Source organism: Primulina tabacum, chromosome 1, assembly GCF_025594145.1.
Source record: "Primulina tabacum isolate GXHZ01 chromosome 1, ASM2559414v2, whole genome shotgun sequence".
Lineage (NCBI taxonomy): Eukaryota > Viridiplantae > Streptophyta > Magnoliopsida > Lamiales > Gesneriaceae > Primulina > Primulina tabacum.
Window position 1 is genome coordinate 8,089,262 of NC_134550.1, and position 16,431 is coordinate 8,105,692.

Genomic DNA, 16,431 nt, shown 5'->3' on the forward strand with positions numbered 1-16,431 from the left:
ATATAATTTTTGAGTACCAGAAAATGTTAAACAAATGTTGATATTTCCGATCTAGTACTAATATATGATATTTGTGCACACAACCAAGTGTAACAAGTGCTGATATTAATATAGTTGTTCCAATTTTATATACTCAAAATTTTATCTTTTTGTACCAAATATATAACAGTTAGTAATCAAACGTCATATATTAGTTCTAAATTTTAAATGTTTTGTACCGAATTTCATCCGAAAAACACATGTGGGCCCTGATAGTGTATAAATTTTTTTTGTATGAATCAAAGACCGCAAAGTTTTGTTGGTACAACGGGGACTGAATACAAATACAACTATACTTGTGGGGATTTAAAAGTAAGTCTCCCTTGTACTACTAATATATAGGATTCTTGTTTTAGATCTAATTTTTTTCAACAAATCAAGCCAGTGATCAAGTTCAATGAACTGATCATATTCATCTTGCATTTTGTTTCGTAACATTGTGATCTTATTTCATGGTTTCGTACTTCTCCAATATGTGTGTGTGTGTACCTTGCACCCATTTCTTGCTTCATGCTCTTCGTAAATGCATGAGAAGTAAAATGTTAACTATATGTTGTGGAGAACAGAAATAAATCATCACTCAAGAAACTTGATATTTGTTTTCTGGGATGAGTTTGGCTCTAGTTAATGACAAAAACTTGTGTGAGACGGTCTCACTGGTCGTATTTTATGAGACGAATATCTTATTTGGATCATTCATGGAAAAATATTATTTTTTATGCTAAGAGTATTACTTTTTATTGTGAATATCGGTAGGGTTGACCCGTCTTACAGATAAAGATTCGTGAGACCGTCTCACAAGAGACCTACTCTTAGTTAATATTCCTGATCGTGGTCAACTAAGGAACCATCTTAAACCTCGTTTTCTTAAAGTAGTAATAATGATTATAATAATGATAATGATTAAATCACCGGGAAAGAAATGTCCCTCAATTACATAAAAAAGTTTAAACATTTTGGAAGGAGGAGCATCGTTTCTGGAAGAAAAAGCAAGCTGCGATGAAGATTGGAAATATAAGGTGGATATGTTAGTTCAAAAATTGATTTTGATGAAGATTGATTTTGTAATTTATTTAGATTGTTATGTTTATTATTTGTGTTGTATCTCGTTTTTTACGTATACTTAGTACATTGTAAGATGTTTTATATAAACTTTATGTAAATTTTTATTGATATTTAAAATAGTTATTGTTTCGATTAGTAAGTTATAATAATAATTGTTTTTTTTAGAGTTTTTTGAACATGTTTTTACATTTTATATTCAAAATAGATTTATAATTAATAATTCAATGGGTTGCTGCTCAATTTTTAATTAATAGGTAAACAACAACAAAATATCTTACATATAAAAAATAACATCGGTTTTTAACCGTTGTCTTTAATATCAAAGACAACGGTTTTTTTAACTGTTGTGGAATCAATATTATATAAACGTTGTGTTCTAAAAAAAAGACAACTTTATTTTTTACCATTGTGAAACCGTTGTCTTTCCGTTGTCATTTACGTCAAAAGACAACGTTTTCTTTGAGCATATTCTTAACAACATCATCTCTCACAACAATTTTTTTCCTCATAGAGAACGAATTTTATTAAAATTTATTATCTATGAGCGTTTTTTTTCTAGTGACAAAACCACTCAATATATTTTAAATAAATATTGCCATATATGTATATAAAGGAAATGAATTTAACAAAGGTAATGAATATAAAAATACAAAAAATTACTCATCAAATTTGGGTTTTCCCCATTAAAGAGATTATTATTATTAAAAAATAATTAGTTCTTAAATATCTCATAACAAAATATATTAATTATTTTGAGATGATATTGATAAATATATAAAAGCTAGGACATTTTTGCACGCATTACGTGTTTATACAGTCGAATAATTATCTAACATTATAATTTTTTCTTATTTCAAATTAATGATTTTTCACATATTTTTAATTAAGAATAATATAATTAAATAAAAATTTAATAATATATTGTCCTTTTGCACGCTTAAACAGTTGAATAATTATCTAAATATAAATTTTTTATTTTTAGATTAAGTATTTTTTCATTTGTTTTTTTTTTATTACGAGTAATATATTTATCTAATTTTGTTTAAATATATATAAAGATAGAGAAAATTATGTTTATCTAATTTTTAGATAATATTATTTTTAAATGAAGATAGATATATATATCTTTAAATTTTAAAAAAATTATTTCAAACTGAATATTATTTATGTCAATTAATTATTAGTTTAAAAAAAATAATAAAAAGTGATATGTTATAGTTAGGTGCAAAATTTATAGAATTTTATAATAAAAAATATATATAGAAATATCTATAAAAACTTTGTAAAAAAATCTTCAAGAATCCATGTTGTAAGGATTATTTTGTCCGACAGATATAACAAATAATAAAAATATCAGAATAAGATTAAAAAATAGTAAATTTGTGTTTGTCAGAATTAGGTGTTGTGCCAGATGTTACAATATCTCGGACAACATCTACATGCAGCGGAAAATTAACTTTTATAACACAAATTGACTTGAAATAAATAGATGAACAAGGTTGAATATGCACAAGTATAAATACTTGTATACTTGTGCGATGTCTTATAGCAAAAATTAATCACTAGAAAACCACAATGTTTACACAAAAACCTATCACCAGTTATTGTACCAAAAATCAATTTCCTCAACAAGTTGAGAAAATAAATGCTTTCTAAAAACAAACAACCAGAATAAAACTAAAACAAGAAAGCAAAAACGTGAGCCAAAAAGGTAAATCCACGAGAAGTAATCTTCGGCCAACTTCTTCCCATATGTTGTCCGCAGATGTTCTCAACATTCAGAGCAACACTCTATCACGCTCTTCACATCACGTCTCTTGAATAAGTTTTCTCTGAATTCCTGAACGTGCACACGTGGTGAATATTAACCGAGAGAGGAGAAGCAGCACGAAAACCTCCCACGAAAAACTCCCACGAAAATCACCTTCACGAAAAATTATCTCCACGAAAAACTCTTCCACGAAAAATCTCTTCCACTAAAACTCTCTGAATTTTTCTTCGCCTCTCTCTCTACACTCTTCTCTCTATTCGCCCTCAATCACCTCACGTTGATCACCTCTTATGTATACCTTTCATCTCTCCTAGAGCTTATCTTCCATAAAGAAATCTATAAGATAAAGAAATAAAGAGTTAAATCAATAATATAATATCTTCAAGATCTTTATCATAAATGTAATATCTAGAAAAGTCAAATCCAATATTTCACATAATCTTATCAAGAATGAAATTAGACTTAAGGAAGATATTATATCACATTAAAATCTTAACATAATTATCTAGAAAGGCAAAACCATAATTAAATATTATACTCAATCAAATCAACAAGAAAAAGATAATATTAGGGAAATTATTTAAGATAAGAAATTATATCAATGAAATAAAAAAATATATATTTCCCTTCAATCTCTCCCTTTTTGTCTTTCTGGACAAAATCAAATCAAACTCAAATATCACAATTGAACTCCAGTTAACTTCCCCTTAATATTAGAATTTTTCTCCCCCTGAATAAAATCAATTTAGTACGGGTGTTGTTCGTTGTGTTGGCAACACCTGCAAAAATCATTAGCAGTTCATTAAAACATAAACACATCAGGGAAGCAGAACCTTAACAAAGCAGAACATTAAAAATGAAATCAAGCAAAGATATCAGATAGATGGTATCATTGGGGACCATTTCAATTCACAGTCCCTTGAGTTTGAGTCGCATCTTCTCCCCTTTTTTGTCCAGAATAGACATCTACTTCCATAGCCAGACGATAGTCAGAAACTAAGTTCTCATAGGAGACAAGATCAGCTTTAGCTCGTAATCACTATCCAAAATTACTGAGATAATTGCGTCAAAAATCATTTCCAAAAAATTTTCAGAATTGAAACTCACATCGATTTAACACCACTGAACCATCAAAAATCACAAATATTAGATTTCTAGCAAAATCTGGATTTTCGTCGAATTTTCTCTGTTGAAATACGCATACCCGCTTGACACAACAATATTCACAATGTTATGTTTATGCATGACCTATTTATGCATAATAACAGAATGTAACATAAATAGAAACATGAAAACAAATATGAGATATGCTCACAAATGAAATGTTTTCGCAAATGTTGGCAACATCTTCTGACAACACGTCCAATTCCAGAAAATAATTTTGATTTTTCTGCACACTTAGAGATTTATTATTTTTCTGACCATAGAAGTGCTATCTCCCACACTAGAAGAACGGTCTTCTTTTGGACTCCTCTAGGTAGCTTTTTCCATTTTCTTCTATTTTCCTTTATGTATTGAATTCAGAAGAGGTAGCTCCCACACTAAAAACACAGTCTTCATTGGACTCTTTTAGGTAGCTTTTTCCATCTTTTCTTCTGATACAGAGCATATTCATGATTGATTTTGCTTTTTACTCAATCTTTTCAAGTCACTTTTTGTATGGGACAATGTCATGAATTCAACTACTTTGTGATTTAATCAGATTGTTAACCATATCCAAGTGTGTCAATTAAGATAGAATAAGGAATTGTAAGTGTAACAGAAGATTAAGCAACATCATTCCAACACATCATATCACAGAATGCATGAAAATGCAGTATGTCTAAATCCTAGAAATGTATATGCAAATGAGATGTTGTCCGAGATGTTGTAACATCTGAGACAACATCCAAGAATGATTAGGCAGAACACATGCTGAGAGATTTCCGAAGGTTGGAAAATCTCTCAAAATCCAATGCTTTGGTGAATATATCGGTCAATTGGTTATTTGTATCAACAAATTCCATCCGATCAATCCTTTCTCTACTAGATCTCGAATAAAGTGATGACGAATGTCAATGTGTTTGGTTCGAGAGTGTTGTACTGGGTTTTTTGAAATGTTTATTGCACTAGAATTGTCACAGTACACCACTAAAGTTTCACTTGTAAGTCCATAGTATTCAATCATTTGATTCATCCACAAAAGATGAGTGCAACCACTTCCTGCTGCCACATATTCGGATTCAGCAGTTGAAAGTGACACAAAAAGAAACAAAATTATCAGCATGCTTTTGAGATGATGAACCAAAGATTATATCATCAACATAGACTTGACAAATAAAAATCTCATCTTTAGATTTCTGAATAAAAAGAGTTTTGTTTACCTCACCTCGTTTGAAGCCAATTACCAGTAGATATTCACTCAATCTCTGAGTATAAGGAGCTCATGCAAATAAGTCCAGCCATCTTTTGGTAATCCACTTTTTCTTTCTTTCGAGTTTGGATACCTTCATGCATACTTCCAATTATTTGAGATGATGGATGATTTTTCTGAATTTTACTTGGAATATTATGTCCATCATCGTTATTCGTTTCGTCCGCAGCTTCAGTGACTACAGTGTCAGGTGTTGTGTCAGATGTTGCAACATCTGGGGCAACATCTGCATTTTCCAGTTGTTGTGCCTAAAAAATTTCGAGACAAACACCAGTGATATTGGAATTTCCAGAAACTCATCCACATAATCTTCAGCTGTTTTCTTTTTGAGATCTGCAAGGTCATCAAAAACAACATTAATGGATTTCATAATAGTCCTAGTTCTTAAATTAAACATGCGATAGGCTCGACTATTAGTGGCATATCCCAAAAACAAACTCATCACTCTTTGAATCAAATTTTGCAAGTTGATCCCTGTCATTCAAAACATAGCACACACAACCAAAAACATGAAAGTATTTCAAATTAGGCTTCTTTCCCATGATTATTTCATAAGAAGTCATGGTTGAACCACTTCTTAAATACACCCTATTCGAAATATGGCATGCGGTGTTAAGGGCTTCTGCCCAAAAACGCTTTGAAATGCACTTTGAAGTCAACATCACTCTTGCCATTTCTTGAAGTGTTCTATTCATACGTTCGGCTATCCCATTTTGTTGTGGTTTCTTTGGAGCAGAAAATTCATGTGAAATACCTTTCTTGTCACAAAAAAATGAGAATGAGGAGTTTTCAAATTCCTTACCATGGTCAGTCCTTATCCTTCTCACCTTCAAATTATGAAAGTTTGTAATCCTTTTGACCAATTTTTTAAACACATTGAAAGTGTCTAATTTCTCCCTAATGAAACTTATCCATGAAAACCGTGAGAAATCATCAACACAAACAAAGGAATACTTCTTACCTCCAAAACTTTCCACTTCCACAGGACCCATAAGATCCATGTGTATCAATTCGAGGCAACGTGTTGTCCCAAAGTAGGGCAACATGTGATGTGACAAGCGAGTTTGTTTACACTTTTGACAGCCTCCACAAACATATGGTGTACTAGATGATAGGTTAGCCATACCTCGTACAACATCGTACTTACTCAAATTCTTCAAGGTTTTGAAATTTACATGACCGAGTTTTTGATGCCAAAGGTTGGGTTCACTGATTTGTGTATGTTTGGATGAAAGCTCCTCACCTATTTGGTAGTAGTTATCCGAAGACCTTGTACCTGTCATAATACACATGTTAGTTTCATCAAAAACTTCACAAGTATGTTTATCAAACTTGACAAGCAAATTATCATCACACAATTGGCTTATGCTTATCAAATTTGAATTTAATCCTTCAACATGAAGCACATTGTGGAGCTTTGGTAGTCCTTCAACATTCAATGTACCCTTTCCAACAATTTTTCCTTTAGCTCCCCCTCCATAGGTTACTCTACCACATTTTTGTTCAACATAATCGATGAGATATTCTCGTGATCTCGTCATGTGGCGTGAGCTTCCACTATCAAAATACCAATGACCTGCAGTGTTAGTTTTTAACGAAGTGTAAACAACTTTACAGTGAGTTTTTACCTTTGGTACCCAAATTTGTCTTACTGTAGGTCGATGATGGGAGATGTTGCGGGAAATGTTGGACAACATTCGGGGCAACATCCGACTCGTCTTTCGATTCAAGCAGTCATCCCTGAGTTTAAAACAGTAGGGCCTGATATGTCCAGGCTTAAAACAATAATGACATACATACCTTCGTTTTCTCTTCTTAGGAACATGTGTAGTATGTTGTCCTTTTGGTGGAGAGGTTTTGGTTGAAGATGTAGTTTGAGATGGTGTGAATGTTTCAGTTTTTCCTTTCACAAACACAGTAGATTTTGAAGATTCACCAATCTCAAACACGCTGTCTTTGAAGCCTAGATCTTTCTTGTCATCTCTTCCCATCAAAATTATGGATTCAAGCTTGGATGTGCTTGAATTGAACTTGGACAAGGTTTCATTTGTCTTTTGAAGTTCTTCTTTGGTTTTACCAAGTTCCAAATCTTTTTTGCTCAAGACTACCTCAAGTTTGGCAACTACGGCTTTTAGTTCAACGTTCTCCTTCATAAGACTTGAGTTCAACTTGTTTCTTTTGGTCCAATCTTCAAATAGCTCTTCATAAAGCTTTTGCACACCCTCAAGAGTGATTCCTTCATCATCATCTTCTGATTCGTCATCTCCACTCAAATTTCCAGAAGTTGTGGATTTCAAACATACTGATTTTTTGCAGATGTTGCGGCCAGGTGTGGCAACACCTAAGGGATTCACTTGCAACCAGCGTTTTTCTTCATTCTTTGGTCGAAACTGTTGTTGGACAGGAGGTTTAGGAGCTGGTGGTCGAAGTGCTCCGTTTGCAAGTGATGTGTCCATAAAATATTTCTGTCAAAACAAAATAAAAACCAGAATCAGCACTTAGTATATCACTTGTAAGGATTATTTTGTCCGACAGATATACCAAATAATAAAAATATCAGAATAAGATTAAAAATAGTAAATTTGTGTTTTGTCAGAATTAGGTGTTGTGCCAGATGTTACAACATCTCGGACAACATCTACATGCAGCGGAAAATTAACTTTTATAACACAAATTGACTTGAAATAAATAGATGAACAAGGTTGAATATGCACAAGTATAAATACTTGTGCGGTGCCTTATAGCAAAAATTAATCACTAGAAAACCACAATGTTTACACAAAAACCTATCACCAGTGATTGTACCAAAAATCAATTTCCTCAACAAGTTGAGAAAATAAATGCTTTCTAAAAACAAACAACCAGAATAAAACTAAAACAAGAAAGCAAAAACGTGAGCCAAAAAGGTAAATCCACGAGAAGTAATCTTCGGCCAACTTCTTCCCAGATGTTGTCCGCAGATGTTCTCAACATTCAGAGCAACACTCTATCACACTCTTCACAGCACGTCTCTTGAATAGGTTTTCTCTGAATTCCTGAACGTACACACGTGAGTGAATATTAACCGAGAGAGGAGAAGCAGCACGAAAACCTCCCACGAAAAACTCCCACGAAAATCACCTTCACGAAAAATTATCTCCACGAAAAACTCTTCCACGAAAAATCTCTTCCACTAAAACTCTCTGAATTTTTCTTCGCCTCTCTCTCTACACTCTTCTCTCTATTCGCCCTCAATCACCTCACGTTGATCACCTCTTATGTATAGCTTTCATCTCTCCTAGAGCTTATCTTCCATAAAGAAATCTATAAGATAAAGAAATAAAGAGTTAAATCAATAATATAATATCTTCAAGATCTTTATCATAAATATAATATCTAGAAAAGTCAAATCCAATATTTCACATAATCTTATCAAGAATGAAATTAGACTTAAGGAAGATATTATATCACATTAAAATCTTAACATAATTATCTAGAAATGTAAAACCATAATTAAATATTATACTCAATCAAATCAACGAGAAAAAGATAATATTAGGGAAATTATTTAAGATAAGAAATTATATCAATTAAATAAAGAAAATATATTTCCCTTCGAATCAACTAGAAAAAGATAATATTAGATAAATTATTTAAGATAAGAAATTATATTAATTAAATAAAAAAAATATATTTCCAAAACCTTTTCGATCGTCTTCCAACAGAGTTGATCATCTCTATTACTGAAAAAATCTCAGATGTCAAGTATCTATGCGTTTGCTATTCGGTCTCCAAGCTTTTCGCCTCACTTGTTCCTCAAATACGCTTTGTCTCTGTGCAAATTCCATCCGCAATTGACCGCTCATCTGCTGATGAAGAAGAACAGGTTTGGCCACCGGAAATTATAAACTTTCTGAAAAAACTTTGTTGCGTGGAATATGTAACTATTCAGTTCTATCTCTGCGATCCTATGATACCCCAAGGATATTCGGGGTCTTTGGTTAGGTGGAAATCTGATTCTTCTCGATTCATCCTAGTTATCGCCGAAAATTGTACAGACGATTCCACAGTCGAATCCAAGAGTGGATTGATGACACATGAGTGGTTTTTTGCCATCAGTTATTCGATTAGAATCCACCTGTATAATTTCACAACGAGGGGTCTTCATATAAAAAAGCTTCTTCCTGTTCTTCCTAATCTAAAGAAGGTTTCAGTAGTTGAATCTTTGGAGCAGGGGAGTTTTGTCTGGGAAGAAGACATCGATAGTATGAACACCGACTTAAGATCGTCGGGGGATAAGGATGTTCTCTGTCTGAAACTGTGGAGTGCCCCGTCGGTAAAACTGCCGATCACTGGATGTACCATGAAGAACGTGACCCTTCGATCAGAGAAATAGGTCTCCATGGTTTCATGGACGAGAGTTCATTCGAAGAGACAGAGTGCCGCGAACTTGCCATGAAGGAATATCCTTGTTATCAAACTAGTTTTCCACTTCCTTTGGAATCCCCGATTGGCTGGTTGAAAATCTTGGCATCGTGTATTTTAAATGAGATACGATAGAGTTCATCGTAGGTCTCTTTGATTCATCAATTTTCTCAAATTTTTCTTGGATATATTGTTTTATTCTGCATCTCAATTTAATTTTCTAGAATTATATATATATGTGTGTGTGTGGGGGGGGGGGGGGGGGGGGGGGCGCTGTGGGATTTTTTTAAAAGACATTTTTGCAATAACCATAATTATCTCAAGATTAGATATTTAAAAAAGTTAAAATTTAAGAAAATTGAATTATTGGGTTAGAAATTATTATAAGAAAATTTGGGCAAAATTAATAGAATAGTAAAAAGAAGAACTTATACTTTTTTAAATAATAAAAAATTTCCTTAAAATGTGTACTTGATATCGGAACTTGGTAAACTTGGCAAGTTTTTTTTGATGACGTAAGAACCCACGACCGCTACGTTTCGATCGTACTTGGTAAACTTCACAACAAACGCTTAGCCTGCAAACCACACAATCTAGATAAATTTTATTGGTCAAGCCCTGTGCGTTTAAAAGTACTAGAATTTTTTTTTTTTTTAAACCTCACTTCGCATTGGCCGAACCATAAAATATTTTTGGCATCATTTTAAAAATAAACATCCAACTGCTATTTAAAAATCCAAAGGAAAATATTTTAAAGCATAAGATCGTCAAACATTTTACCAAACCTAAAAAGCAATAATTTGAAAAAAATAGCCCATACTAAACCTCTCAAAAATCTCTCAAATGCATAAATAAATAATCTTAAAAATCTTTAATCATAAAGCATGAGTCAAAAGTCATAATGCGGAAAGAGTAGAAGCGCTGGTCCTCGGGTTGTGTGCGCTTTCAGCCCAGTCAAATCATTCATCAAGTCATCCCTCAATACCACCTGCATCCATCACACCTAGTGAGTCTAAAGACTCAACACACCATAATCTTTATAACGAGTAATACGTAATACAGTCAACATATAACGGTGAAAAATATTTGTACTTAAAATATCGTTTTCATGAAGATGCATAAACATAAACATTTTCGTAAACATTTTCATGATGCATAAAACTTTAAATAAAAATATCTTTATAATGATGCATCAACTTTAAACATAAACATTTTCATGACATGCATAAATAAACCTTAATCTTTTTCCTTTTTCCTCAACATGACATAAAACCTTTAACACGATCATAAACATTTTTCTTTTCCTTTTCCTTTGTTGAATTCAGATCGTTAATTGTGACTTTCCTGACATGACATGACGATGGATCCATCTACATAAAACCACAGTACTGGGCGGCGGGGGACACCAGCAACACTCTCACCGGTCAACTGGGCCCTGGCCTAACATGATCGAATAGAAATACGATCGTCGGGGCTCCCTCTGGGGCCTTCTCCCATGAATGGGCTCCCTCTGGGGCCTTTTTCCCTCACGATATTCCCATTCTTACCTCAAACCTTATAACCTCATATTCGTAATAATGGAAACACGATCGTCGGGCTCCCACTGGGACCATAACCCTCACGACGTCGCCATCATTAACGAATTAGTCACAATCACTTCACTTCCTTCAACATTTATATTCTCACCACTTTATAAAAATCATGCATAACATAACATTTTATTTTTGAAACCAAGCATGCAACATGTCTTTTAAATGTCTTCCTTAAATCATAAAAATCAAATAGACATTTTAAAAATCATAATTTAATCATGAACATTTCATAAACATTTAAAATGACATTTTAACCTCAAAACATTTACAATAACATTTTGACATGTTAAATCATAAACATATAAAATTCCCTAAACATTTAAAATATCATTTTAACATATAAAATCCCATAAACATTTGAAATATCATTTTAACATAAAAAAATTTCCATAAACATCCATAACTATAGCAAATAATCATATTAGCACATAAAACAGCATTCAGGGCACTGCCATGACGTTTACTAATTTCTAGGTGTAAAATAACCGTTTTACCCCTGGACGTATAATTTCCCGTTTTTTGACTTTTTCTTAACTTCTTTGACTCTAACATGTCCCAAATAATTATTTAAGCCTGCATGAATTTTTCCATATTTTTATTTAGCTTAAATCGAGGACTTTTAATTTAATCTTTAAATAAGACGTATTAACACGTTTTAATCCCGAATTAAACCAAACCTTTACATAAAATTCCCAAATTAAAAACTTAGACTTCTAATAATTATTTGAGCTTAAATATAATTTTTCATAATTTTATAAAGCTTAAAACTAGGCGTTTCAATTAATATGTTAATTAGTGTTTCGTGCGACGATTAAATTCCGAATAATTCCAAAACTCGTTATTTTGATCCCAAATTTTTAACATTAACCTTTTTATGATTTATTCTACCCTTCCAAGTTATGAGCCACCCCCGTGGACCCTTGGATCAATTTTCCCTTCTTTAATTTTCGTTTTTGACCCTTTATCGAACACACCGAGCCATCTCCTAATTTACTCGAGCCACGCCCGAGCCACCTTGAGCCAAAACCTAGCCAACCCATCTAGGGACCCTACTGTGCAAGCCCAGCCCGTAAAACAAGCCCAACTTGCTTGAAACTCAACCCAATATTCTGCTATGTTGTGTGTGTGCTTCCTTGTATGTCTAGGACTCCTAACCCAACCAGGACTCTCCCAGCCGAGCCACCACCGAGTCCACACGTCCCTAACCTTCCCTAGACCACGCCTAAACCAAGCCCAGACCAACCCAAGTCCTTAAACCCATGTACAAAGCGCTGCAAGCCTGCTGCAGGAAGAGGCAAGGCTGCGCGTTCCCTTGCTACCCTGCTGTCCCCACGTTTTGCTCGAGCCAGCCGCGAGCCCACCACTCCAGCCCCTGGCCCTTCCTATCCTCCTAGGACTCTGATGGACCACCTAGCCCAGCCCCAAACCCCAGCCGCAGCCCCCAGAACAGCAACTGATCGTGAGTTGCTTGGGGAGAGTCCCAACTTTCGTGGACTCTTCCCCAGCCTGAACCACGAGTCCTAGCATGGCTAGGACCTATCCACGACCCTTAGGACCCAACCCCCAGACCTGGTCGAGCCCCTTGACCCCATGCATCAAAACCACACCCATGAAGACACACAACTCACGGCCCTTCTTGTCTAAACCCATCCTACGGTTCCAGCTTTCCTCTACTCCTTGTTGCAGCGTTTTAGGGTGATTAAGGACTCCATAAAACATGTAAAAACATCCCTCAACCTATCCTAATCATGGCAGCCCCTAATCAACATAATATTCATGTTTTTGGAACAACAATTCACAAGTTTACTACATGCAATATTTCAAAAATATTCATAAAAACCTCATGCTTTTCATTCAAATATAATTTAAACAATAATATGATGTGATGAACGAGAAAAGGAGATGTATGACGTGCCTTTGCGTAATTAACGCACGATTTTACGTTGACAAATCGAAGAACGGCGGAGAGAAGACGATGGCTTGAAACCCTTTGCAACTTTTGAATTTTTCTTCAAATTATTGCGTGTGTGTATCGTGTACAGGGGGGGAGTTTGAGTTGATTAAAATTGTGTGGCCGTGTATAGTTGTGAAAATAATGGGGAGAAATTGCACTTTAAATAGCTAAATAAAACACTAACCAAGCTTAGGCCCATTAGGTAGTTAATTAGGCCCAATTAAGCTCATTAGTACTTAATTAAAATATTAAAAATAATTTTGTTTAATAAAGTTTGTGAATTTATTAGCCGGGTTGCCAAAACATTCGTATTTTTGTTGAAAATCCAACACCGATAAAAATTATGTCCCGGCATATAAAATCACCTCAAAACCCCATATTTTCAAAATTAATAAAAAGCATCACCCATATTTTAAATAATTAAAAACATTTATTTATAAAATCATTTTCCATTTTTTAGCCATCGGTCTTCGTTCCTCGATCGCAACTCGAATAACCTTTTAAAAATGTATTTTAATGCAACCATGTAGAAAAATATATTTTAAACATGCAAATATGCACAACATAATTAATTCATGCAATTAAAACATTTAATTAAAATACAGTAAAATTTAATAATTGCTTGCATGTGGTTCGCGTTGACCTTTAAATTTTCGGGGCGTTACAGACAGGCTCTTCCGAGAAAGTGTTGATAGGAAGAATCAAACGACTAGTCATTGGTCAAGCGCTCGCCAACTCCATAAACTCGGACACTCCTTTGATGCTACTAGTTATTAAATTTTGGTTATCACCTTTAGGATTTTTTTTGTTATGCATCTCTGGGATTGATTGACGCATTGCTTGTCATTAAATAATTTTTTTTAAAAAAATAAATGTAGGTTATCGATTAAATATTATTTTATTAATTAATAAAAATGAGCAATTATATATTTTATTATTAAATATATTTATTTCAATCTTAAAATTCTATAAAATAAATTTATGAATAAAATATTATTATAAAATATAAGAAAAATTATAATTATATTAATAATAATATATATTTATTCAATCCTCCGATCGACGATGTCGCCGCAGCACGAAAGATCTTCTGATACCATATTACATAGAGAGCAAGAGATTGAATATGGGAAATGTTCCTTCATTGAGAGAAGAATGAAAAATCTGTTGTTCAACTGTACAATGAGTTCTATTTATATTTTCCTGTTTTCAACAACCGCGATATTTAACAAACTTGACAAAAATTTGTGTGACACGATCTCACAGGTCGTATTTTGTGTGCCGGATCTCTTATTTGAGTTATCCATGAAAAAGTATTATTTATTATGCTAATAGTATTACTTTTTATTGTGAATATCGGTAGGGTTGACCCGTCTCACAGATAAAGATTCGTGAGACCGTCTCACAAAAAACTTACTCTAACAACTTTATTAACTACTAACAACTCATTACAATTTAATATGAATATATCTAATATTATCTAATAGCGAAGAATATTAACTTTGCCAAAAAATATATAACATTTATACATTAAAGCTTTTCACGAAAAATAAAAGTAGTTGCAGCTATGATTCAACATTGTACCTCAGTTAAGCCTCTATCAGTTACCTCCGAAGAAAGAAATGTCCGCGTAAAATCATCATTGACAAATATCACTCACTTGGTAAAATCAATCCAGTACCTGTTAAATTTGAAGAACAACAGACAGCAATTAACTTTAACGTTATAAAGCATCGACCACTGCACAAAACTGGTAGCCTCTTCCACGGTGGTGGCGAAAGGGAAAGGGTGCAGATTTACATTTTTTAAAGAAAATTTTCAAGTAAAAAACTAGACTTTTTTCTTTTTGAGGGATAACCATTGCCCGGACTAGACGCACTGCTACTTCTCACCTCCTATGAGACTGAAGTCTCTGTCTAAGCATGCCCACCATGGAATCTCTTTGATGGACTCGAAATGGAACCTTCGTTCAAATTTCTGCTCATCTTTAATCAAATTCCTGGAAGGGATGTCAACATCAACCACATGAAACTCAGGTACCAGCCGTGCGACCCTTTTCAGAAACAGCGTCGTCTCTTGTCTTTGTGTCAATGGAATTATAATCAAAACCACCAAAGAAACTTTATCTATGTAATCCAATACCGAAATTAGAACCCAAACAGTTTATACAAAAAAAAAAATTGTATCGTACCCGGGATGTAAACATGCAAAGCAAAGTTGCCCTCCATGTGGCGGAAGCTACGGACTGGATTGGGTTGATCGCTTTGAACTAAGTAATCAAATGTACCTTTCACAAGCAAAACGTCGAACAGTTGGGATACGAACATTACTTAAGAAGAAGAATGCACAGAAATGTGTACAGTCGGGGATATTACCCAGTGAATTAGGCGGATGGAGTAGAGACAGAGGAGGCGGTGGGAGACTGACAGGTAATTGGGTCGGGTCGGGTCGGGTCGGTGACGCAGCGAGTTCGGATTCTGAATCGGAGCCGGAGAAAGATTCCCCATACGACGCCCTCATAGCTTCCATCTCCTCCTTGGCCCTTTGGTCAACCTTGCTGATTCTCTTGGTTAGACTACTGCCACATCATTTAGCCCCTTATTTATTTAAAAACTTCTTTTTCAGTTACCCATAATTCATCTCAGACTAATTAAGTAGTTTAGAGAAAATAATAAAAAACTGCATAATTTAAATTTCTTTATTTTGAAAATATTTTTAAAAATATTTTTTAGAGATAAAATCGAAATTTCATTAATAAAAAAAAATTAATAAGTAGATTCACTGTGAAACGATTTTACAAATATATATCATTTAGACGGATCAGTCGATAGATATTCATAATTAAAATAATTTCATAAGTCGGGTAAAATTAATAAACAATAAGCGTCTTAAAAAGTCAAAAAAAATCCTCTTGGTAGTATGAGAAGATGCCGACAGTGAGATTAATTATGGGTATTTCAAATATATTCTTTGTTGGTAGTATGAGAAGAGCTCCCAAGTTAGATTATTTATGAGTAACTCAGATATATGGCTTGTTACTTAAGTTGAATTAATCCACAATCACCGAAATTATATATTAGAAAGAGTAAATTGTTGAACTTTAAGACATGATGTTTTTTTATAAAATTACAAGCCTCTCTTTCCTCGACTTTGTGTTCTCTTTCATGTCTCAATCTTGTCTCACATTATAATT

At 33.6% G+C, this 16,431-nt stretch overlaps 1 protein-coding gene across 6 annotated transcripts; it reads right to left on the reverse strand.

Moving 5' to 3' along the window:
- Positions 1 to 14,663: 14,663 nt before the first annotated feature.
- On the reverse strand, positions 14,664 to 15,987 carry LOC142539269 (uncharacterized). 6 transcript variants are annotated; one of them, XR_012818859.1, is made up of 4 exons: positions 15,614 to 15,853; positions 15,430 to 15,525; positions 15,131 to 15,318; positions 14,664 to 14,919 (listed from the first exon to the last, which is right to left on the reverse strand). XR_012818859.1 is itself a non-coding variant. In XM_075644641.1 (4 exons), exons 1-4 carry the CDS (start codon positions 15,765 to 15,767, stop codon positions 14,891 to 14,893), a joined length of 444 nt encoding a protein of 147 aa, XP_075500756.1. In that variant the 5' UTR covers positions 15,768 to 15,987; the 3' UTR covers positions 14,664 to 14,890. The 6 variants fall into 6 exon arrangements, 5 of the variants coding, with proteins under 5 accessions (XP_075500756.1, XP_075500737.1, XP_075500747.1 ...); XM_075644641.1 differs by having other exon boundaries at positions 15,131 to 15,313; positions 15,430 to 15,507; positions 15,614 to 15,987; XM_075644622.1 differs by having other exon boundaries at positions 15,131 to 15,364; positions 15,430 to 15,507; positions 15,614 to 15,983.
- Positions 15,988 to 16,431: the final 444 nt, after the last annotated feature.

Bases quoted from the DNA above. Each gene is read 5' to 3' on its own strand.
- LOC142539269 (XM_075644605.1), bottom strand. From the start codon at position 15,767: ATGGAAGCTATGAGGGCGTCGTATGGGGAATCTTTCTCCGGCTCCGAT. The intron at 15,365-15,429 runs GTACGATACAAT...TGGATTACATAG, and splicing joins TTTGCATGTTTACATCCCGG to ATAAAGTTTCTTTGGTGGTT. The intron at 14,920-15,130 runs GTGAGAAGTAGC...CAAATTTAACAG, and splicing joins AGACTTCAGTCTCATAGGAG to GTACTGGATTGATTTTACCA.